The 23,057-nt window shown below is 38.9% G+C and overlaps 1 protein-coding gene across 2 annotated transcripts in view; it reads left to right on the top strand.

Annotated features, from left to right (window-relative positions):
• THSD4 (thrombospondin type 1 domain containing 4) overlaps positions 1-23,057 on the top strand; it is a 264,033-nt gene that overhangs the window by 58,411 nt on the left and 182,565 nt on the right. For both annotated transcript variants that reach the window (XM_027881547.1, XM_027881546.1), the window contains exon 6: positions 14,530-14,632. In XM_027881547.1, coding sequence (XP_027737348.1) covers positions 14,530-14,632 — 103 coding nt within the window. The remainder of the gene's footprint in view (positions 1-14,529; positions 14,633-23,057) is intronic.

The following is a 23,057-nucleotide window of genomic DNA, read 5'->3' as shown; positions in this document are numbered from 1 at the left end:
TAAATTAACTCCAGACTGCAGGTCACTTGGGCAGTGTATACAAGGAAGCTTTCAGGGCTCTGGACATTCAAGACTGTTTGTTTTGCAGTGTAAATTTGGTGATACAGAGTGCCTCTTTTAAAAGGTAATTTTAGCTGATTGACTTAATTTTTTGGTAAGGCATGCAGTGAATTTTGGCTCGTTGGTAAATACAGTAATTCTTAGTATGTCTCTATCCTTCGTATGTAGAGATCTTATTGCAGCCTTTCAGTACTTAAAGAGGGCTTATAAGAAAGATGAAGGGACTTTTAATGCCTGTAGTGTCAGGACAAGAGGCAACCCTTTTAAATTAAGAGAGGATGGGTTTAGAGTGGACATAAGGAAGAAATCTTTCCATGATGAAGGTGGTGAGGCCCTGGCACAGGCTGCCTAAATAAGCTCTGGGTGCCCCATCCCTGGAAATACTCAAGGCCAGGCTGGATGGGGCTTTGATTAATCTGGTCTAGTGGAAGGTGTCCCTGCCCATGGCAAGGGGGTTGAAATAAGGTTGTCTTTAAAGGTCCCTTCCAAGCCAAAATATTCCAGGATTCTACATTGTCCTTGATGGAGAGTTCAGCCCTGAAGGCCCCATTTACACCAACAGCTTGTTATCTCTCCTCCTCTGCACTTCCCACTTTCCAAATTGCACCAAAACAGCTGATGAGGTCACATAGTAACCACGACCAGTTACATGCTCTGTTTAGAAAATCTGTAAAATAAAATAGTGTCTGTCTTGGTGATTCACATACATCACAACAAGGAGTATGAAAACCAGGTAGAGAAATTCATTATGAGTTTCAGCGTGAAGAGCAATGCAAAAAGGATGTAAAATCTGGGTTATCCTTTTGTCCAAATTTATATCTCTATTTCTATAGTAATTTGCAAATAAAAACCCCAAGATAAGACGTATGAAAGAGTAACTGTTGAGGGCTCACTGAGATATTTATGAATGAAGTTTTGCTGAGCTTGTCCAGTTTATTCCCAGTTGCTAGTTCACATGGATTACTATCATGTCTCCAATTACATTGTGTTGTCTTTCCCAGTATTTTATGTCACTGGTACTTAACAAGAAGTAATTGTGTTTTGGAGAAGTATCTAGAGAGGATCAGAAAAAAATGATTACTTTTACTTTCTTGCCCTGACTCTTCAGCTGTGCAAACTGTTATTCTGGTAGCACAGCTATGGAAAACCCAGCCTTTGGTTGTGAATGAGAGTCCTCTACTTGGACCTGTGTTCCTGTGTGCAAAGCACTTGAGAACAGCATCTGGGCAGTGAATGCAAAGTATCTGAAAAGACATTTTGGAAATGGAAAGAGGTTTTACAATTGAAGAGATGAGGTAAAAGGCTCAGGACCAATCCTCCACTTTATTGCGATGGGATAAATTAATATATTTGATTGCCCAAAGAGTCTTAATGATGATGATGACAATACTAATTTTGACTGGTATGAGTTAAAACTTTGCCATGGAAAGGCTTTTTTTTGGACACAGACTCCCAATTAAATGAATTGAAATGCCCTGCAGTAACGTGTTGAGTTCATTAAACAGTGATGTGTTTTTCTGTCCCCTAAGCACATAGGTAGGCATTGGTAGGCTCCCTTGACACCTGGGATCTTGGGCCATTCACCAGCTCAGTTTCAATTTTTTCAAAGTTTTCCAACTCTATAGATACTGAAACGTTTCCAAGGTTTCAAGTGTTAACAAAGGTAGAAATGGAAATATTTCATTTTGGATGGAACAGAAAATATAATTCCCAGTCTAGTCTTTTCAGAAGTGATACAGGGTGCAAGTGTGCACTCTTTATTGTAGCTGGGATGCTCAGATATTGAGGTAAAGACTAACAAAAGACTATGTATTTTTAAGTCAACTTTCTTTTTTAAAAGCTCCTTCTTATTTCCAAAGAGCTACTTTGTGGTTTATTTGTTCTCGTTGAGATTTGTATTGAGTAGGTGTTTGACATAAGTGGCGAAGTGAGGTTATGATGACATATCTTTTCCTAAGGAAATTTAACTTTATGCAAGGAATTTTCCATGTGAACACTGTGGGATTGTGTGCAGGTCTGGTAGTCCAGCAGTCCATGGGTGTATAAGAAACTTATTAAAAGCTTTCATTACTGTGGGTTTTACTGTACTTTCCTTGACTGTTTTGATATTTGCAGCAGAATTTTGTAAATATTAGTTCAGTATGCATTTCACTATTACAGGCTTAACATACCAGGCACTGGCTCAGAGACACCTCTCTTAAAATGTAGTTTGATCAATTGTCATTTGCATACAAAGGATTCACATCAAGACATCTCTGATAAAGCTCTTGAACTGCAGCTGTTTCCCCTGTGTCCTTACTGGGGCTTTATGACAGCCCCTTCAACAGCTGAGAACACTGTATTGCAAAGTATTTGGCATGATGACATTATTATTAGAATTTAAATACTTATGGGAAACTGTATGCCTTAAATCATTAGGAAAAGTATGCTGGGGTAACTTTAGAAGCTCTCTCAAAGTGTGCTCTATAGTTGTGCCAGTAACAGAGTTAGCTGTTTTACACAAATGAATTATTACTAACTAGGTTGATTACTTCCTAATCTAGTAAAATGTTTATAATAAGTCCAAAATCACACAGTTCAGAAAACCTTGATGTTTAGATGCTTGTGGTTTTTAATGGAAAAGTGAGTTACTTCCTTTGGTTGATAAATCTGAGTTATTTTGAACTAGTTTAATATCTAGGAGTCTAAGAGTCATATGCTATTGTGCCAAGAACTATAAAAGCACAGACCAAAAGGAAAGGTGCAGCTAATGCATACATGGCCACTGCTGTATTATGTGTTGTCCAGATCTAGGAGAAGTGACCTGTGGGATCTTTAATGTTCTTACAGTCGCTCTCAAAACCTATAGGAACAATGGGATTTTTGACTTCCTTCAAAGACAATTTAATTAGATATAAATAAAGTATAGTGAAGCTTAGGATAGAATAAACACCTTAAGGTAATAAAACAGAAATATACCACTGGAAAACAAAGATTGGAAGTGTGTGTCAGTGATAAAAATCTACTAAATATGCGAGGGAATTATCAAACACAGTGAGGAACTTAAATGTTCAATTTACACCTAGGGTAATTATAAGGTAAGCAATGCCAACATTGCCATAATTAGTCAATGAAACCACCTTAACTCTCTGCCTTGTGTCATGCAGAACCAACTTTTCTATGATTGACATATTCCGTGACATGCTTCTAGTTTGCATTAGGGTCTCTAATGAGTGGCATCAACTCCTTTCACCCATGTTCTCCATTCAAATGTTGTAAATCAAGAACTGGGTCTCACACCATAAATTTGAAAAATCTGTAGTGAGATCTCTGCTGCCTAATACTGTGTTCACAGACAGCAGCACTGCTGTTGAAACAGTGGCCATACATCCCTTCACACTAGATATGACATATCTCAAACCACTGTAGGTATAGCTCAGGACAATATAATGGTTGAAGTTTTCTCTATGTAAAAAGTCTTTTAAAAATGTCTTAATAATCCTTTCCACTGCTTTTTTGCATTTCATGCTAATTCTCCTGAATATCTTAGGGTACTCCTTTCTCTATTCTTGGTGTTTGTACATGGTAGACCATTTCTGTAATTTAGTGTTAGAATTACACAATTCATACCCGTTTAGCACCATTGGTATGTTTGGGGTTTAGCTTGAGCACTCTGGGAGCTGAATTTTCTGGAGACTCTGTCAACTTCCCACTTTATATATCCTTGATTTTTTATGTACAGGACTTCAGAAGGTATGTTAGCAGTAGAACTTCAGTATTTTATGATCCTCCAGGAAGCATTGAGGTGCCTTTTTCTTCTGTGAGGTTGATTTGGAGATTCAGACCCCATTAAGTGGATCTCATGGCGAAGCTGGAGAAGTCTATGTACTGCCTCATGTGAACTTGTGTTCAAGAGTAGCTGACGTAGCTGCACTTAATGCGCAGTAATAACATAAAAATGGTAATAATTCATTTAAGTGCCTCAAAATCAAATGCATATCAGTTGGCTAAAGCATTTACTTCCTGACTTCTTGGTGAACTATGAATGTGAGATTTCATGTAAGCAATTGCAACTGTCTGAGAAGTTACCTTGCTAATTATGAGAGTGAATGAAATCCTTGTGTGATGGAGGAAAGAGAAAACATCCACAGTTGTGCAATCACTTCATCAGTTATGAATAGCATCATTAGCATTTACAGTACTGTGCAGTGATTTGGAAACTTTCTTGGGATGCTTGTCAAAATGAGGCACTTTTTTCACTCTGCAGTGAAACAGGGTGGTTTAGGTGCATCACCTGGTTATTGTTTAGTTGTAATTGCTGTGCCAAGTTTTAAAGAGGAAACTAATCAATGAAAATTCAGACCTCAGAGCTGCAGCCAGGTGGCTTGCATTCCCGGTGTATTTGTTGTTTCGTTTATCAAGTATTGCAAATTTGAGAAGTTATTTATCAATATAGTCAAGTGCTGTGGGAGGAATTTTAAGGCGTTCCAACTTATCCTTGTTTCTTTTTGTCAATTCATAGGGACAAAAGTCTTTGTCTAAAATTCCAGAGTATAATTTCTCACCATTCCTATAATTTAAACAAGAAATATGCTTTTTATTCCTATGTCAGTTTAATTGCATCCAAGTTTTCAAAGCAGAGAAAGCTGCAAATGTTTAGCAACTTTGATCAGGGGAAATCCCTTGATTAATTTGCAAATATTTTTTTCATGTTGTTTTTATGAACATTTGTTAAATGTTCCCATTAATTACAGGTATAGAAAACACTGTCAGATGTCAGCATCTGCTTTGGCAGATGGAAAGAGTAATTTTGTCCAGGTATTTTTAGGACTGTAGTTTAGGTACTGCTGATAACAATGAAAAGGTTAAGGTGCATTTTCAAGCCAGATAGCAGGAAAAGAGCATAAATTCCATGAATACGGAAACTTGCAGTGAATGTACCTCCAATAAAATCACAGTCCTCTCCTGTGACCTAGGTGAATAGAAGAAGAAGAAAGTGCAGAGAAGCTGCCAAAGTTAATCCAAGAGTGAAGGAGAAGTGGTCTGTTAGCAGTGCTGTTAGTAGAGTGTTTAGTTTTGTGGTTTGGGGTTTTGTTTTCAGTTTGAGAATTTTTAAGCAGGGCTTGAAAGCAGCAAATGGCCAAAACTCATGTAGAAAATTAGAAAACATAAACATACATCTAGCAAGCATGTGTTCCTTTGTCTAACCACAGCTGAGGAATGGCAGCTCAAACCTTCTCCCCCAGAAGTGGTGAAGAAGGAAGCTGGCACTACATGTCCTATGGTGCCCAGAGCAGTTTTGCATAAAATACATTAAGATCTAACTGCCAAAAAGCAATGCAAAGCCCAGAAATAATTAAAACTGTGGTGAGATTAAAAAAAAAAAAAAAATCAGGCTGTGTCTCACCTTTGCTTGTACTTCATCAAATGTGCTGTGTGTTTGCCCAGGAATAACACTTGGTGGGCAGCATGTTGCACATGTAGAGCCATGCAAATGTACTTAACAAAGCAAAGTTGCTTCCTAGTGATAGGTTGGTAAGGCTGTTTTCCCTAAAACTCTTGACTTCTGTTGGTGGAAAAACTGATCCTTTATTTTTTATGTGTGTCACAGCAGTGTTAGGGAGGCAGCAGGTGATCTGTGGGAGGGAAGAAGCCAGGGAAACAACCCTTACTTTGATCTGCAAACTGGCTTTGGGTTTTGGCTTCAGCATTCGCTAACTTGCCAGTCAACAATGTCCTGCTTGCTTTTGCTGAATGTCTGTTTGCATCTTCATTTGTTAAAGACAGCAAGGAATCCTGATCGTCTTGATGGCTGTTTTGAGACCTCAGTTTGGGTCACTTCCTGATGTCAGTCTTTGTGGTGATGTGAGGTTTTAGTTGGAGCAGCAAAGTGCCGTTAAAAGGACAAACTCAAACCTGCAGAGATTTAGAGCTTTCAGAACTGGAGTTTTGTCAACAATCATATGGTAACTCCTGTGTTAAGAAAACTATTTAATTATCTGATAATATATTATTTTACCCCAGGGTCCCTGCATAAATCAATAGCTAAGTTATGAGTGATACACTACTCAGTGCTATTCTCTTTTTACTCAGCCCTTGGCTCCCTGCCTTAAAAATGCTCCTTGTGGAAGATGAGAAAAAAAGTCTTCTCTAAAGACTAGTTGTTGATACTATTACTGCAGCATTTGGTTTAAAATTCACAAAGCTGCTGTGTGATAGCAAGGTTTAATCTATTGTCAGAAATAGAGCTGGGATATGGAAGAATGATGTTTAAAATAAGTGTTCCTTAATTTAGTGCCAGTTGTTGAGTAGTTTGGATTGGATTTTTTCCCCCCTGTTCAGTACCATATTTAGTACCTGACAGTAGTCAAAGCAAAATTTGCATTGGCCAAAATTGTAATTATGATTTGGCAGCTCATCTGCAAATCACGTTCAGAGGTTTTCAGTCAGACCCCCAAAACAGAAAGTACATAGTTTACAAACTAGAAGAGGATTGGATTAAGTAAATAGCCCCTTAGGTGACATTTTTTACCTCATAGCTGGTAGAGTAACTGGTTCCAGAAATTGCAGATTGTCATGTTGCTTATTCTGCATGTCCATTGTATACCTATGGGGTTTTATAGTGAATGAGACAGAGATTGTGTAACTAACTCTTCTAATTAAATATTCCTGACTCATCCCCAGACTCATCCACTCTGCACACTGAATGAGTCATAGATCATATAGAAAGAATGGTATGTAATCATGTAAGTGAGAATGGACCTCACAGGCAAAAAAAGCCAAATTGTATAGTTATTGCATGGACAATCTCTTTTAATTTGAGATTAAACCTTCCTTTGAGGTCCTATGACTTACTTTATAGCATTAAAACAAACCAAAAAAACTTTCTTTTGACTCCCAGTCCCAAGATTTATCTAAATTTTCCAAAGTATTCCATGCATTTTAGGTACAGGTGTTTGCTTTGTCCATGCTGCCTGAAACAGGCTCAAGTGGTTATTAAGAACAGTCTCTGCTCTCATATAGAACCCAGGAGAACCTCCCAAAAATTGCTGGAAAACTTCTCAGCCTCTTTGAGCCTCAAAGGTGGAACACACTTGTAAACAGATTCTTCCACTAGTTTAGCTGCAAAACTGTAACAAGTTTTGACCTAAAGTGTACAAAGTATGTATTCAACACTTTTTTCAAAGTCTTGAAGCCTGACTATACGTAGGTAAATTTCCATATAAAAGGCACAGGATGCGTTCTTGAAAAAAAAAAAAAAAACACGTAAAAACCAACACTTTTCTGGCTGATGTCATTTCACTCATTAAAATAAAATGGGCACTTATCTTTTGAAAAAAAAAATTATCAGAACATTGGAAGCATGAGAGAAAGTAAAACACTTCTCCTCTTTGTTTTCTTTCATACTCATTCTTGGATGAAATGTTTCAGTCAAAAACAATGAGACTAACACAGATACCAGGAGTGGAAAGTTTTAGTCTGAGCAGTTCAAGTTGGAAAAACTGCTCAGTAAATGGACAGTGCTACCAGCTGCAGCTACACCAAAGCGTTATAAAATAAGACAAATGTATCTGCCAGTTAGTTTAAGGTACCTTTCCTTTTTTTTTTTTTTAAAGTATATGACCTAGGGAGAAAGAATATGCTGCAGAAACAGTGTAAGAGTGTGTTGTAGCAGAAACTCATTTTTGATGGAAACAAGAACTCTAGAATCTGAATAACTCTGCAATTTCTGGTGCACTGTATTCCTGCAAACTCATAGTAATTTTTAAGCCATGTTGACAGTGCTCTAATGATGTTACACATTGTAGGGTGCTTTTTTTTTTAACAAAAAAAGAAGAAAAATAAGTTCTCTCAACAGACTTAGTCACAAACCCTAGAGTAGATGTTTTGTCACATTGGCATAGTTTTCTGCAAAATGTGAGGATTAGATATATCGACTTCACTTTAGGTCTGTAGACTTTACTAAGGATGCACCAAGAATGAGTTTGGATCTTTCAAAGCTGATATTGGTGGTGCCTTTTGGAGGGGGTTTCAGAGTGGCTGATTTTTCTAATGTAAAAAAGAGTTACTATTATTATATTAAAACAACTGTCCTTAGTACATGAACTTCCAATTTTCTGAAGAGTCCTATTAAAACGTGCTCTGTTTTGCAGATATATCTGAACAATGTAGACAGGTGAGACGCTGAACCTTCCATGTTAAGGCTTTATCAGACTCTGAGCCAGGCTGTGTCAAATGGAAAGAGATTTCCATTGATTTCCCATTAAATGAGGCAATAGCGTGCAGCTTAAGCACCTTGAGCGTTATGTAGTGTTCCTATAAATACATATTTGAATGGGGGGATTCTTGTATTTGCTGGATTTTTTGATGCAATATATTTATATAGAAAAGTGATCCCACTGCTGAGACTGAGATCAGGCATTGTTAAAAGCAGTTATGATTTCTGCTGCAAATGCCAAGCTTTTGATGCTTGATTGGGGTTATGTGAAAAATATTATATGTGAACTCCAGTCTGAAGTAGTTCTCCCCTCAGGGAACTGGGCACTAAAAGTGATTTGGGAGAGTAAAATAGTAACTACATTAAAAAAAAAAAACACACAGCTTTGAAATGAGTTGATAATCAACTGGTCTTTTGCTGGATCAAAAAGGACTAGAAACAGTCTTCAGTTCACTGGTGTGACTGGGCATAGCTCTGACTTTCACAGCACACTCACCATGACAGTGGAGCCAGAGGTACCTCGGGGACAGCACCCGCTGGGCAGCTCTGCCATGGACCATCTTCCTTCTTCCAAATACAAGCTCCTTGCTGGCTGAGTGGGATTTGGGTGGAAATACAATGATTTTGTGTTGTTGAAGGTCTTCACCATCTGTGACAGGCAGCCTCTGGAAAGCAATGAAGGGAAAGGCTACAAGCTCGTGTTCCTTGCGCCCATGGACTCTGATAGCGTTGAATCTCTCTTTGATCAGTAAAACACAGCACTGGTTTATGGTGATTGTCATTACTGAGCTTAATTGCAACACAGACCTGCCTAGGTGTGAATTCATGGCTTAGGGTGGTGCCCAGAGTTCTGCAATACAGTTGCTCCTTCCTTGTAAACTTTTGCAGATCCACTGCATCCACAGATGGGAATTCTCATTCCATGTCAAGCCAGACTTTTATAGTCTACTGTCTGTGGTTGTGGACTGTAGCCAGGGCTGGCTAGCACTATTTTTACTGCAGAGCTGTTCTTCACATGCATTTTAAAGTTTCTTGCATATTTTTGTTTGTCAGGAGCATCATTTCCCTTTGAATAAAAAAAATCTGCCTGTGATATTTTGTGCCACAGATATTTCCCATACCTTATTTAATTTTATTTTGTTTTAGTTGGCAGACAATTGTCTTCATGTTCTGTTACCATTCTAAAAAATTAGAACTATTGGAGGAATAACAGAGTATCCAGTAATTAAAATGAATCAGTTGCTGTCCTTAAATATGTATTCGGGTAGACAAAACCGGGTTACCTTGATTTGAAGTAGCCTGTGCATGGCCCTTGGCAATGCAAAGAGAAACAACTTAGCAAGTGAATTAATATTTGAAGGACCCCACATTGCACTACTGTAAGCCTCAGGAAGAACAAGTCACTGTCAGTTCGGAGCAGAAGATCACTGCAAGCATGGTAGGTAGTTGTGCAAAGACCTGGAATTTATAGAATAATACTACTTCCAAGAGTAAGCTCTGAAAATGGAAGAAGAATCTTCAGATTACTATTTTAATTATTTTAATTATTTTTCTTTGGAGATGTGTTTATCCTTTGACATGTCAAAGGATTAATATGATCCTATAGAAGCACTACAGAAATGAAAACTGGAGTACAATTAAATTTCTTGGGCTTAATTTAATATGTACCATTGCACACATAGAAAATACCAATTATGAATTATGCCTGAGCTTGGAGAATCAAGAAGGAGCATGGGGCCTTGGAAAAAGAGTTTGCCAGTTCCTGTAGGTCATAAGCACAAAACATTGCCAAAAATCTTAGTCAAGGTTTTAATTGCCTGTAGAGGTAGTTTCAGGACCAAAAAGGCCCTTTTATACATTTCCAGCAGTGCATTATCTCAGCCCAGCACTGACACAGGTTTGCTGATGGCAGATGTGGGCCCACATCTACTGGCAGACTGATAATTTTCTGCCAGCACTTCTTTAATTAACCAAAGTGTCACAGATTTGTTAAAAACCTATGCTTTTTGAATGTTTCCCAAAAGCTTAAAGGCAAGTAGGGTGGTTTCTTTGTTTTACAGTCTTAGCTGTACTAGCAGCTCTTTTTAAGAAAGCTCTAATGGTACATGATAAAGAGAAGTACTGTGTTTTGCTGTCCCTCAGAATACTTTCATACCTGCATATTTCAGAAGAAATTGAGGCATAAATAAAGCTACTGTTCCAGAAGTTACAATCAACAGCAGGCTCAGTGCATTTCAAGAAATTAGGTCTGAGGTCCCAAAACGCAAAGGGATACTTCTAAAATTATTTATGTTAAGCACTGCCTGGCTCATCACTGCAGTGCTGTGCTGCTGGTGGTGCTAATTTCACATTCTGAAAGTTCAGGAAGAAAAGTTGGCTGAGGTGTCCTGGCCGTTGAAAATGCAGCAGTGGAAGCTCTGAAAGCATCTTTACCTTGTATGAAAATGTCCAGCACTTTGAAGGTACTTTGCTGAATGCAGTCCCACATGTTAAAATTACAACATTGGTTTGCCCAGGCAGCATATTTTAAGTAGGAGAAACATCATTTAAAACCATACAAAGTTATGAATTCTAGATGCTGTATCTCATTTTACAGAGCACAACTGAAAGAACAATGATTAAAAAAACCCTCTCCCACCAGAGAGTATATATTTCTAGACAACATATATCTGCCTCTACACAAAGGAATCTGAGATTTATCTTAGTAGATTCAAAGTATGTTTTTTGCTGCTCTGGCTTCCCCAAATGTGGGTTAAAAAGGAGATTTTATTTCTTTTTTTACAAACATTCAAAGAGGTCATCCTTTCTGTATCCAAACATCTACAAAAAACTTTAGATGACTCCCTCAAAAATCACAAGATGAAATGTTTGAGGCAAAAAATTAAATTCCAGATCTGTCATTAACAAAACACTGAATTAATTTGATTTTGTTTACCAAAAAAATTGTTTTCAAGTCCTTACCAGGCAGCACAACCCTAACGCCCTCATGTCACTGAGAGGGAAGTCACACAGCAAGTTAAATATTTTAGCGAAGTTAATTCCAAAAGTCTCTGGGAAATTTTGGAAAGGGTTCTGGGTTGTTTAAATCTCAGTACTCTGGCTTAGCCACAGGAACATTCTTCATCTGCAAACATGCCAACGTGCCTGCTTTTTACAGCCAACTGCCCTGTTCTGGGCAGGGGCTCTGTGCCAGGCAGACCCAAGCTGAGCTGAGCGCAGCCCAGATGTGACTGGATCCCCCTGTAGCCTCCGGGGCTGGTGGTAAGCCTAGCTTTGTCCTCGGTCATCTTCCAGTTGCCACAGCCCTGAGTGTGAGCTGGGAAGCAAATGGTGGACTCTGTAAGGACCAACTGGTAGACTTCATAAACGTGAGCTTTCTTTGGGGTTGCCATCTTCTTGCTGCTATTTTAGGAGTTTTATGGTCAAGCTACATATGGCAGAATTAGTAATTAAATAGAAGTGTAAAAAGAGGTCATGCTCTCAGGGAATAAATAAAAAGGGAGGATCTATGGAAACCGCCCCTCCCCCCCAGCGAAGCTTCACTTTTGATTGTGCAGGGTCATGCTTTTGCTGATTTTCTGCCTTAAAGATGTGCTAAATAGGCAGAGAGGCCAAGAGAGAATGTCTGCCACTCTTAGGTCTTCTGAGAAAGGTTCAAGGATTTCATTTTCAGGGGGGCTGAACAGCAGGCAGCATAAAACTGTCATTTCATTCAGCTATGCATTAACAGTTTAAGTGGGGTTAGTAAATGGTGCATAGATGTTAACTATGTCTAGAGTATAATATAACACTTAAGCCTTGGTGATTCATAAATTGTAGTAATTTTGGCTACTTGTACTTCATAATTAACTCTTTAATAAAATACTTTAGAAGACATCTAAATATAAAAATTATTATAATCCATATAAAGAATAAAGCAAAGTGTTTTTGCAGACCAGGTCGCTCTCTGAAATTTTGACTAAAAATTTCATATTGTAATTAAACCTTGATGAATGAAATAGGGAAGGGTAATTGAGTTGGGACTCCTAAAGTAGCGGGGATGTTACTGAGTAAGCCTCTTCTGATTTTGGCTTGATCCACAGCGTTTAGTGTATTCGTCAGTCCTTTGTTCTTCTTTAAAGCAATGGGGCCTCTGTCCTTTGGGCAACTGTCAGTTTAAAAACAGAAATTGTAGCTGTATGAAAACGATCTTAGAAGGGATGGGTGTTACTATTTGTTGGCAACAGCCGTGAATATTTTGATATTTTTATTCGTACATTGCCTGCAGTTCTTATGAGCAGGGTATACAGGAAATGGTTTATGAGCCAGAAATACTGGTACACAAGGGCATGAGCTCAAGGGTCAGAAAAGGAAAAACAAGAAATAACTAAACTTCACCATAGGCTGGTAGCAAACGTGTGCCAAAAAAAGGAGAAAGCATTCCAAATAGAAACCCTTCAGGCTGGGTTCTTTGCTGACGTTTGTTTTGCTGTGATTCCGTCTAGTGACCTTAATTTATGCCAGATCAGGTTCTGTCCCTTCACCTTTAGGATATGTGCAATAATGGGTTTCCATGAAAAATGGAAGTTTCCTCGCCTTGTTTGGTGGTTGTGGCCGAATTATTGTGCTGCAATGCTGTGCCGTATATGCAAGGGTCTGGATTTCAGTTGTGGGAATAAAGCTTTCTGCAATTGGCATTAGAATGACTTTTGGTTCCACTTTCCAATGTGGTGGCTATGGTCCTATTTTCAAGGAAGGCTTTTTGGTTGGGTTTGTTTGTTTGTTTGTTTGTTTGTTAATTTTATTTGAGGGTTTGTTGAAGACAACACTATTTGCATGTACTTGGAGATCTCAGAAGGGTGGGCGAACAAAGCACAGATGGCTGCTTGGCCAGAGACAGTGTTTACTCTAAAAGATTTGTTACCATGATTCTAATAGAAGATAAACTAGTCCCTGAACCTTTCCCCAAGGCAACTCTTTGGTACAGGTTGTAGCCCACTTGAAAACCTTTGACGTCTCTTTGATCCACTTACAAGCATCTTCTTAAAGAGATGGTGGATACAAAGCAAGAACTCCTCTGGGGCCTCTGCTGTGCTGGCTTTCCCTGCAAAGACAACCCGTCTTTCCCACTATACAAATATACAAGAACTGACTTGCAGTTGCAACAAGAGCTGTTCTTACGGATTCTCTTGCTGTTCCCTGCAGAAACACAGTTATTTAGTCATGCTGCTTTCACAGAATATGAGCTCTAGCTTTCCCTTGAACTCTCTGTCATATAGAAAAAAACTGTGGTGTTCCAGTCCGTTTTTTTTGTGTGATTTCTACTGTTCTTGAATAGTGTTTTTAGTAGTCATTTTGATTATCTAAAAAGTATCCAAAAAATGCAGCTGTACCCAAAGCTTGCCTATTTCTCCAAGCATAGAAATTGTTCTAATTAACCCCCTGCCTTTTCTAGAAGTCTTTCTCCCCTTTGTGTGTGCCCACACGCAGAGAAGTCTTCTGCTGTAACTGCAGTAATGTGAGGACATAGGCAGAACAAAGTAATTAAGTATTTAACTATTTAACTTGTATTTACTTTTGTAATCTGCTTCAAATGTAAACAGGGAGGGTGTGCCAAAGGCTTGCATTGCAGATGACCTCATAAAGGATGTACATTCCATCTGTAGAACTTGCCCTGCCTCAATACCTATGTGTGCACACTTGTTCTTGTGTATGAGAAGCTCTTCCTACTCTTCAGGTGCAAGAACTCTGAAGTCAGAACTTGAAGGCATGAGTTAAAAAGCAAAGTCATGCAATGACTGCAATACCAGCATATGGAGATACAAAAGGAAAAGCGGTAGCATGGTATTGAAGCATAGGATGAGAATGAGAAGGTGGTGTGGACGGCTTTTAGTAAGTTAAGGAAGCACCTATATTAAGTGTTTCAACTCTGTTGAATCTCAGCCCAAAAAATTAATGATGAAAAATATGAGGCTGTTATGGAAAGGAAATAATTCTGATCTAATTTATTGACTTCATCTTGAAGTATTGTCTTGTTGCCGAGGAAAAATAAAAGCCTTACTTTTTTTTTTAAAATAGAACTGTTACTCCATTTACTGCACAAATTCATTTTCTTCTACACGCGCTTTTGATACTGTTACTTAAAAGCACACTGTTTTAAAGACAAGGAATCTCCCGATATTCATCTGGATTAGAATTTTGCAATGCCTTCATTAACCTTCTAAAGTTAATTAATAAGAAGGCAATAATAACTTTGCTGTTGATTATAATGTGACTTTTTTTTATCTAAACAGATGTGTCCTGAAAGCAGCAGAAATATTAGAGAGGTGCAATGTGCATCATACAATAACAAGCCATTTATGGGTCGATTTTATGAATGGGAACCTTTTGCAGAAGGTAAGGGAAGACAACTTGGTTTTGCATGATTATACAGATTGTGTTTTGGAAAGGCAGATCTGATTTTTACTTAGTGGAAGCCATGAGGATTTGACTGGTTTGATTCTTGCTCATTTTCCTCTATTTGTGTGCTACATTTATTCATGGGGAGACAATTAGATAATCTCACATCAGTATTTCTTATATTTTACTGGAATGAAAGCATGTAAGTCCTAATTTGACTAGTATACCATCAGCTCAGTATAGTGGTGCAGCGCTATTCAGCTACTGTGCTGGTAACTAAATTCTTTTTTTCTGTGTTTACTTGTGATGACAAAGGCTCAGTATGACTCCATTTCAGTAAATGGAGGGTTTTTTTTTAAACCAGTTTGGCACCTAACTTGTGGTGCTTATCACATTAGGACTCTGTCGAATTTGTATTTTCTAATTATATGGTTGACAGCTGGGATGGTGACACTGTGAAGGATACCTGTGCTATGGACTTCTCCAGCTGCATGTTGGACTGATTGTCTTGTAACACAAAGCAGCAGCAGCTCTAGTAGTGCTCTGCCACGCCTCTGGAGTCCTAATACTTGGGTGGTAAAGTCTCAGTCAGAGAACATGGTTTGTAAAATATTTATTTTGTTTGTCTCTTTGTACACAAGAGCTGGGCCCACTGCCTCAGATGAGGTAAATAATTAATTATTCAAATATGCTTTTGGATTCTCAGGAATTTAGTTTGTCTTTTTGTTTTAAATTACATTTTTAAAAGTTGCTTTTCACACAACTTCAAAGACCAAAAAGGATTTGTGCACAGAGGAACAGCTGAGCTGTCTTTGTGATTTGCCTGTTTTGCAGCAATAAAGACCCTTCCAAAGATGTGCTGAAGGAAGTATTAGAAGTAATTGTTAATTTACTTTTCAGAGAACTCGAAAAATGTTGCAAATGTTTTAAGTTCCTTTTTCCTCTACTCAGATATGGACATTTCTGTTGGTCCTTAGGATGCTGACATGCTCTCTGTAGTTCCTTTAGATGAGCAGCTTTGATCCACAGTTGATGTTACCTATTTTTACACCAGTCAATGCAGATTAAGGTAGATTGGTATCTAGCTCCTAGTTAATCTGATAATGTTTGTTTCTAATGTGGCTATGCCTCAGTCCTCATTGTATCTGTTGCTGGTGTAGTGAACTCTTCCAGAGCTACACCCCTTTACCTCAAATTGTGAACATCGGTATATATTTACTGGTTTTTTTTTTAGTTAAAGTCATGTTTGACTTTGTGAAGTTGCCCAAAAGGAAGTTTCAGAGCTGTACAACTCTGGCACTTTGTACTATACATTTAGGCACACAAAAGAGTTTGGTAGTCCAGCAAGCATGTGGCTGAAGGCATGTTCTGCAGCCACCGTGACTTCTACAAGATGGCGCCGAATACTTATGATATATTAGCTTTGGTGCATCCCTTTTCAAACTGCTGTTGACAGGACACACCCAATGCTGAGCCAGCTCAGCCCACCTCCTCCTTGCTGCCTACACAGCAGCTTAGACTCACTCTGTCTTGTGCCCAGAAAGATGAATCAGGGGATTTAAAACATGCCCGTATCATTTCTTTTTCCCTCCCCTGCATGGCACAGCTTGCTCTTAATGTTTATATTGGATCAATAAAGGCAGCTAAACTGTAATTCACAACCCTGTCCTGATGGTGAGTTGTGTAATTGTTGTTGTTTTTTAAAAATGTACATATTTTTATTTCTTCCTTATTCAGATTGATGCAGCTGCATTTCTAACGAGTTTTATCTGCTGCTGCTCCAACACAAACTTTTGTCTTTATTAAAAAAGTCATACTGAGGGGACTATAAACTGTATGAACTTATCGTATACTATTGGGCAGGATTTGAGAGGAAGGGTGGAGTTGTGACAGAGGGAAAACATCACAGTGACATAAAACCTGTAAGGCAGTTTAAATCTTCTGAATTAATAACTGATAATTGAACTCTTTAATTTGAACTCTTAAGTTCATATAACTTTCTTTTTTAATTGTGATGAAAAATCCACAACCTTTTGATGGCTGGATGAAAAGAATCCATTAAAAGGATAACACCTTTTGGATAGTTGGAAAGGGTAACTTGGAGGGCATCTGATCACAGAAGCCTCTCGTAGTGAGGAATGACTGCATTTTTTGAGAGGGGGGAGACAGCTGCAGATTTTTTGTCAGAAATTCTGTGTAAGGTTAAAGATAAAATAAGTCCTTTCCAGAAGAATCTCTGTCTCATATTTCATTTTCAGAAGGATACCTGGATAGCCTTAAGCATCCAAAATACATTGTCAAACACAGTATTTTCAAATCAACAAACACAAAAAAATCCTGACTGACTTTTGCTTTGAATTATGTTTGAAACTGTCAGCCAGGCACATGTAGTTACACAGTGTTTGTGCAGCAGTCTCAGCCCTGGGTTTGTGTTCCAGCAGATGAGTCTCCCCCGTTCTGGCACAGGTCCCTGCGCAGGGAGGGCACCATGGCTCTTCTCTGCAGGTGTGGGGTCCTGCAGTGACAGGGGCCTTTCCCAGCCTGTGCTGCTCTGTGGAGTGGGGACCAGCCAGGGCAGCTGCTTTGCCCCCTTCCCTCGCAGTAAAAGCAATGCAGACTTTTCATGGAAATTATTTTATTTGGTTTTGTTTTATTTTTCCACCATTTTGTTATTCTAGAGCAAAATTTTAATGGGAAATTTTCTAAAATGTTTCCTCCAAATGATGTTTTTGTTTGCTTTCTGCTGTAAATCAGCTCTAGTTTCAGTGCTCTCCTTCCAGGTGAATGCACTGGTTTGCAGGGTGGGACACTTATTTACTGACATTGTAGTGACAGAGGGAATCCTGCCTGTTTCCAGTATGGGTGTGATTTCAGATGGGCAGCTGTGACTTGTGTTAGAGCTCACTGGACATTTGCTTATAAAGGGAATAAGGAATGGGGGCGTGGCTCAAGGATCATCATACAGATGATCCATCTGTACAGATGATTTAGTTCCACTTGGTAGAGTCAAGATGTCCTTGGCTTAAAATACTGTGTGAAGCCAGATGAGTTTCTAGGAACAGAGCCATGCTCGGATCTTCAGAGCTGTTTAAAGAGCTTGTTGCTGGCAGATGATTGCTGGAAGCTGCAGGGCCATGCAGGGTGTATGGAGAGGCCCCCATTCCTGCTGTCAGCCAGGGCTGGCGTGAGGGCAGCGCCTTCACCTCCGCCAGGGCTCGGGGTCAGACAGCACAGGTGAGCTCTGGCACTGAGGAGGATCCCTTGAAGGCCTGGCAGAGTTTAGTTCCTTCTAATTGCCAGGTCTGGCTTCCTCTTACAACTTCTCTGTGTTTTTCTGTTTGATTTCTGAGAGACAAGAGTTGTATGGAGCCCACACATGGCTCTTTGGAGCAGTTTTCCAGTCAGGCTGAGTTTCAGCTGGGGTGAAAATTCCTGTAGCTGAAAGCAGCAGCAGCATATATAGAATGGCACTAATATCAGTGCTATTTTTTTTGTGGGAGGAAAATTTGTCCCAAGTGTCCCCCAGTATTGTTGTTGCCAAACCCAATTCCTGATGGGCACCATAATGAGTGATTCAAAATCAGCTGGGGTGAAAGGTGCTGAAAGACACCAGGTATCAGCACCCAGCCTTGTGGCAGGCTGGGTGGGCAATTTTGGCTGGCTTCTCTTGAAATCTGTCAGAATCCAAACTCTGAATGGGTGGAAGGGTATTTGGTCTGCATGGTTTTCATGCTGGACTTCATGGTACTCCTTCTCCAAAGTAACTTTCATGTCAGTGCTCCAACCTGAAGCCTGTGTTGTGTTCAGAGGAGAATTCACTGTACAGGTAGATCTGTGCATGCTGTAAAATCATTTTTTGTATTATTTTGTTTTAAAATACCTTCTAATAACTTGACTTCTAGCAATAGATGTCTGCCAGCTACAGCTGTGATAAATATAAGCTCTGAAGAAAATGAAATTTATACCTTCCACAGGTGTTCAGCAAATACTGCTACTTCAATACTTTGTGTCAGATAAGAGGCATTTATGAGTTAGACTGAATCGGTTCTGGTGTTAGGATGGAGACTGAAGACTAATGCAGAGCTGCTACATTTACTGATTTGTGTTTTTTCATGCTGAATTTGTAACAATAGATTTCACTGATTTTGAATGACAAAATAGCTTCTCCTAACACATCAAAATGTAGTGGCCCAACTTAAGATATTAAGTTGCTAAGAAACTTCTCTAGTCTGCTGGCAATTGATCCTGCTGAAGGCACTTAATGAGCTCTGATTAAATAATTATAAAACTTGGTCAGGTGCTGAGAGGTTCAAGTAGCATTAATTACCCAGGAGCCAGAGAGGACTGGTTGCAGAGAGGAGTTCCAGGGAGAGCAGTTACCAGGACAAGGCAGACACTGCCTGTGGATCCTGGACAGCCCAGCTGTGGGCACAGGGCAGTTACGCTGAATGTGTCAGGTTTGGGAGGTTGTGGCTCATTTGCTGGGCTTTATTCAGGCAGGGGTGTATGGGTTTGTGAGGGAAACCATTTATTCAGTTTTGAAGTCTCATCCACAAAATGTTTTGTGGAGTATTTTCCATTCAGCAGTGGATCAGCAGAAATCATCCACCAGAAGCAGCAAACCTCAGGACATCCCTTTTGGAGGTGTTCGTGAGTATGAGAATTCTGATGAGTAACACTTCTCTTATGTTTTCAGGTTTCTAGGTGTTGCTTCTCAGTTTTCTGTTGTTACATGTGGCAGTTTATAGCTACCAAATATACACAGATAATTTGACAGTATGTTTTGGGTCCAGAGATGAATGTGGCCTATTGGCTGTTGTGTAATGTTGCAAGTAAATGAGTATTCTGGGCCTAGCTTGAATGTCTTATGTTTGCTTTCAGTGGTTTAGTGTGTTTTTTCTTCTTCTGTTGGAATTGTGAGTTATGTTTATAAACAAATTATAGATATATGTTGTTTAAATGCATGTTATTAGTGCAAGCATTTGTTCAGTGCCCATTGTTAGATTTCATTGTATATTATAGAAAGCCATTCTAGAAATGTTGTGAACTTTGATATATCCACAGAAACATAATTTTTGTGTCTGGTTAACTGGAAGTGGAGCTTCAGTTTAAAGTAATTAGTAATTCCTGCATAGGATTAGTCAGGTGTATCCTGAATGCCTGTGATTTCTTGGATAGAGGAGTGCAGTCCTTGAGAACCAAAGGTAACATAGTCCCAGGTTATTAATGCTTGGCCTTTCCTGATTTGGGTGTGCCATTCCCTGTGGCTCAGAATATGCTGTGCTGGACTAGGTTCTCTTGGCTTTGTGTGCAATAGTGTGACAAACTAATATTTTCACCCAAAGGACAAGAGGTCATCTTACTGCTTTATTTATACTTTGTCAAGTAACTTACTTCTAGTTAGTGAACATCCAGATACACGTATATACCGAGACCATGTGTGTATATATACCATATACACTGTGGTATATATACACAGCATTTCTAGAAATAACCCAGCTGTGTTGCAGTTCACTCAGCTGCAAGGTGTTATCTTCAACGAGGCAGCTGCTTGAAGTCTTCATTTCTCATTGCAGCAGATCATACTTTTCTGCCTCTCTTTTGCCTTCCACCTGTTAGAAATCTTCTTGGTTGCTTTTATTCCTTGGTGGCTGGTTACTTTTATGCTTGGTAGCTGGTTGTTCTTGAACAATGTCCCTTAATTGCATGCACTCTATTTTTTGTGTCGTTTGTTTGTTTGTTTTTCCTGTTTTATGTTAAATGCTGTGGACAGATCCATCAAAGAGGCAACAGACAGTTTTGGGAAATTTGAAATGTGATGAGTGGATGGTGTTTGTTGATTAGCTACAACTCAAATACTGCAGACTTCACTAAGATACATATAAGATAAAACATCCTGAAGCATATGCCTAAAATTACTTTCAAGAGCTTAGGAACTATAGGCATACCATTCCTCTTGAATTCTGATGGAACATGAGCTCTGATTTCCTTTAGACTCATTGACAGTCCTATCCCAGGCAGTGAGGTATCCCTTTTTCACGCATTACATAAATTCTGTTAATTTTTAACTGAAAGCTTTTTGAAATGTTGCTGACTTATGAGACTAGAATTTATTCAAATGCAGTAGAACAAGAAGTTCACTTCTACTTTGTTCCTTTCTTCCGTCTTTATTTATTCCTGCTTTGTGAATGGACCACAAGAGAAAGCAGATGAAAGTTTGCAAAGCTTTAAAAGTATGGCTGTGCTAAAGTATCTGAGGCATTTCTTTGACTTCATCTATAAATCTGCTTCCTGAACATCTGTTGTGTTGAGCTTGACCTGGAAATTGTAAATATCCTGTGTATTACTGACATATGTAACTACTTCTATATAAAACTTTAATAAAAAAATTGCTTAGATATTTATATGTATGGAAACCTAGTGCTTCCACATGGCAGCTTACCTTTTATAGTTACTCTTACTGTATAATTTTATTAATATACATATTTTGATTTGTATTTGTAAAAAGCTTAGTGGTATTAGATCCTGGCTTTTACCTGTGATTCTGTGGTTGGTTACAATTCAAATAATAATGTGTATGTATTTTGTAACTATCCTATTTTAAACAGGGACCACACTCTGCTGGCTGAAACGAGCCATTTCCCTGTACTAGATCACATGCACCACATGTAATGTTCCTAATTCATTGTGCATACCTTAATTTGCTTACTTTTCTACTTGCTGTTTGGAGGGGGAAATGGTTTGAGAGTGTGAGAGCAAGAAATTGTGGGTGTTTATAAGTGGACACCTGGATGAGCCTCAAGAACTGGAAATAGTTGTCAGCACCTTTAGGAAAATGGGAAGTGACATTTGACAAACCTTATCATTCAGCAAGAAATTCAGGACACTCTAAAGTGTAGTGGAAGTTAAACCATCTAAACAGAATTTATATTTTAGACAGGAAAAGGAGAGAAAGAAGGAGCTGACAAGCCATATCTGTCCTAATCTTACAGGGCTTAGACAAGTTTGGTCTGGCTTTGCTGGAGGAGAAACTGTCTTCTGTGTCCAGGTGACCACTGTTCACTGCGGTACTTTAGAGTATCTGACCTGTCTGGTTACAGTAACTGTGAGTTGTGTAAGCAGCTCAGGAAGAATTATGCCCTCATTTCAAACCACACTTACGGGTTCTTTTGTGGGAGCAAAAAGTTAAGAACGGATGTTGTGGCTTTTGGGCTCAGTTGTAGAAACAAAATTGTATCCAGATTGTGTGGAAATGAAGATTCTTAGGCTAGGGAAGAATGTAGAAGAAGATTTGGTATTTGCGAGGCAAGTGTAGAAATGAGTGGTAGATTTCGTTTTAAGCCTACTTTGGTAAAATTTGTCTGTCTTACCTGCTGGTGTCCCTTGAAACGAGATGTAGAAATTAATTTAAAAGAACCCCACAGCATCCTATAAAATGGAATAAGTGGAATACTTTGATCCACAAAACCCAACCTACTGATATTAAGTACTTAGTAGCTTTATCACAACTTTCTCACTGCCTGACGCAGCTGTCAAACAACGTCTGTAATAAGCAGGGCTACAAGAGCCAACAGTATATGACCTCATGTAATTGGTAACAGTCCATATATGTATATTCCTTACATATCTTCATTGTGTCTAGTGGCTGTGAAGAGTGGTCTGAAACTTGCTGCAAGTGGACAACTGAGGACTCGGATCCCTTTGATTTGGAGATCAGACTGGGTTATGTAAAGGTGAAATTGAATACCTTAGAAGCAGAGTCCTACTAGGGATCAGAGGGTGTGGTTATGGATGTGATTATTAGGAGTGAAAATTAGCTGAGAGGAAGGTTTCCTTAAACTAACATATTCTAGGAATGTAACCAGCCCAGGCAATTTCAGGGGTTGATCTCCACCTTTTCTGTGTCCACTGTTTTGGATCCTATGCCAACCAGAACTTTTTTAGAGGCAAATCCTCTGCTATATGTGAATAAAAAATAATGCTAGTTTTCTTTTCCATCCGTTCTAGCAAGGATTATGTGGTGACCTATAATCCTGCCCAGTGGTAGGATTATAATATTTTGGAATCTCCATTTCAGTTTGTAGCATCCAACCCTTTTGTCAAGATAAGGGAAAGAACAGGGGGATGGACAAATGAAGATCTTGACTATCTTATCAAAAGGAAGCTTTTTAGTGCTGTTGCATTGGCATGGTTACTGTATACAAGTGCATCTGTAGAATAAGTGCTTTGGGATGCTTTAGTCTTTTTTAGCTGATACTGTTGTACCTGGGAAAAGTCCTCCATTAAGCTTCAGAGACAAAAAATTTCACTCCAAAAATTTGCCTTTCCTGTTGGATCAAAATGTTGACTTCTGTTGACTTCTTTATAGCAAATCACCAGTGTGAGGAGGGCAAATCACCAATGTGAGGAGGGCATCCTGTTG

This window comes from Empidonax traillii, unplaced genomic scaffold (genome assembly GCF_003031625.1).
Source record: "Empidonax traillii isolate 1590-97213 ecotype Southwest subspecies unplaced genomic scaffold, ASM303162v1 scaffold90:size2128546, whole genome shotgun sequence".
In the NCBI taxonomy this organism is placed as follows: domain Eukaryota; kingdom Metazoa; phylum Chordata; class Aves; order Passeriformes; family Tyrannidae; genus Empidonax; species Empidonax traillii.
Note: the sequence above shows the minus strand (reverse complement) of the source record. Positions and strands in the feature narration are given on the sequence as shown.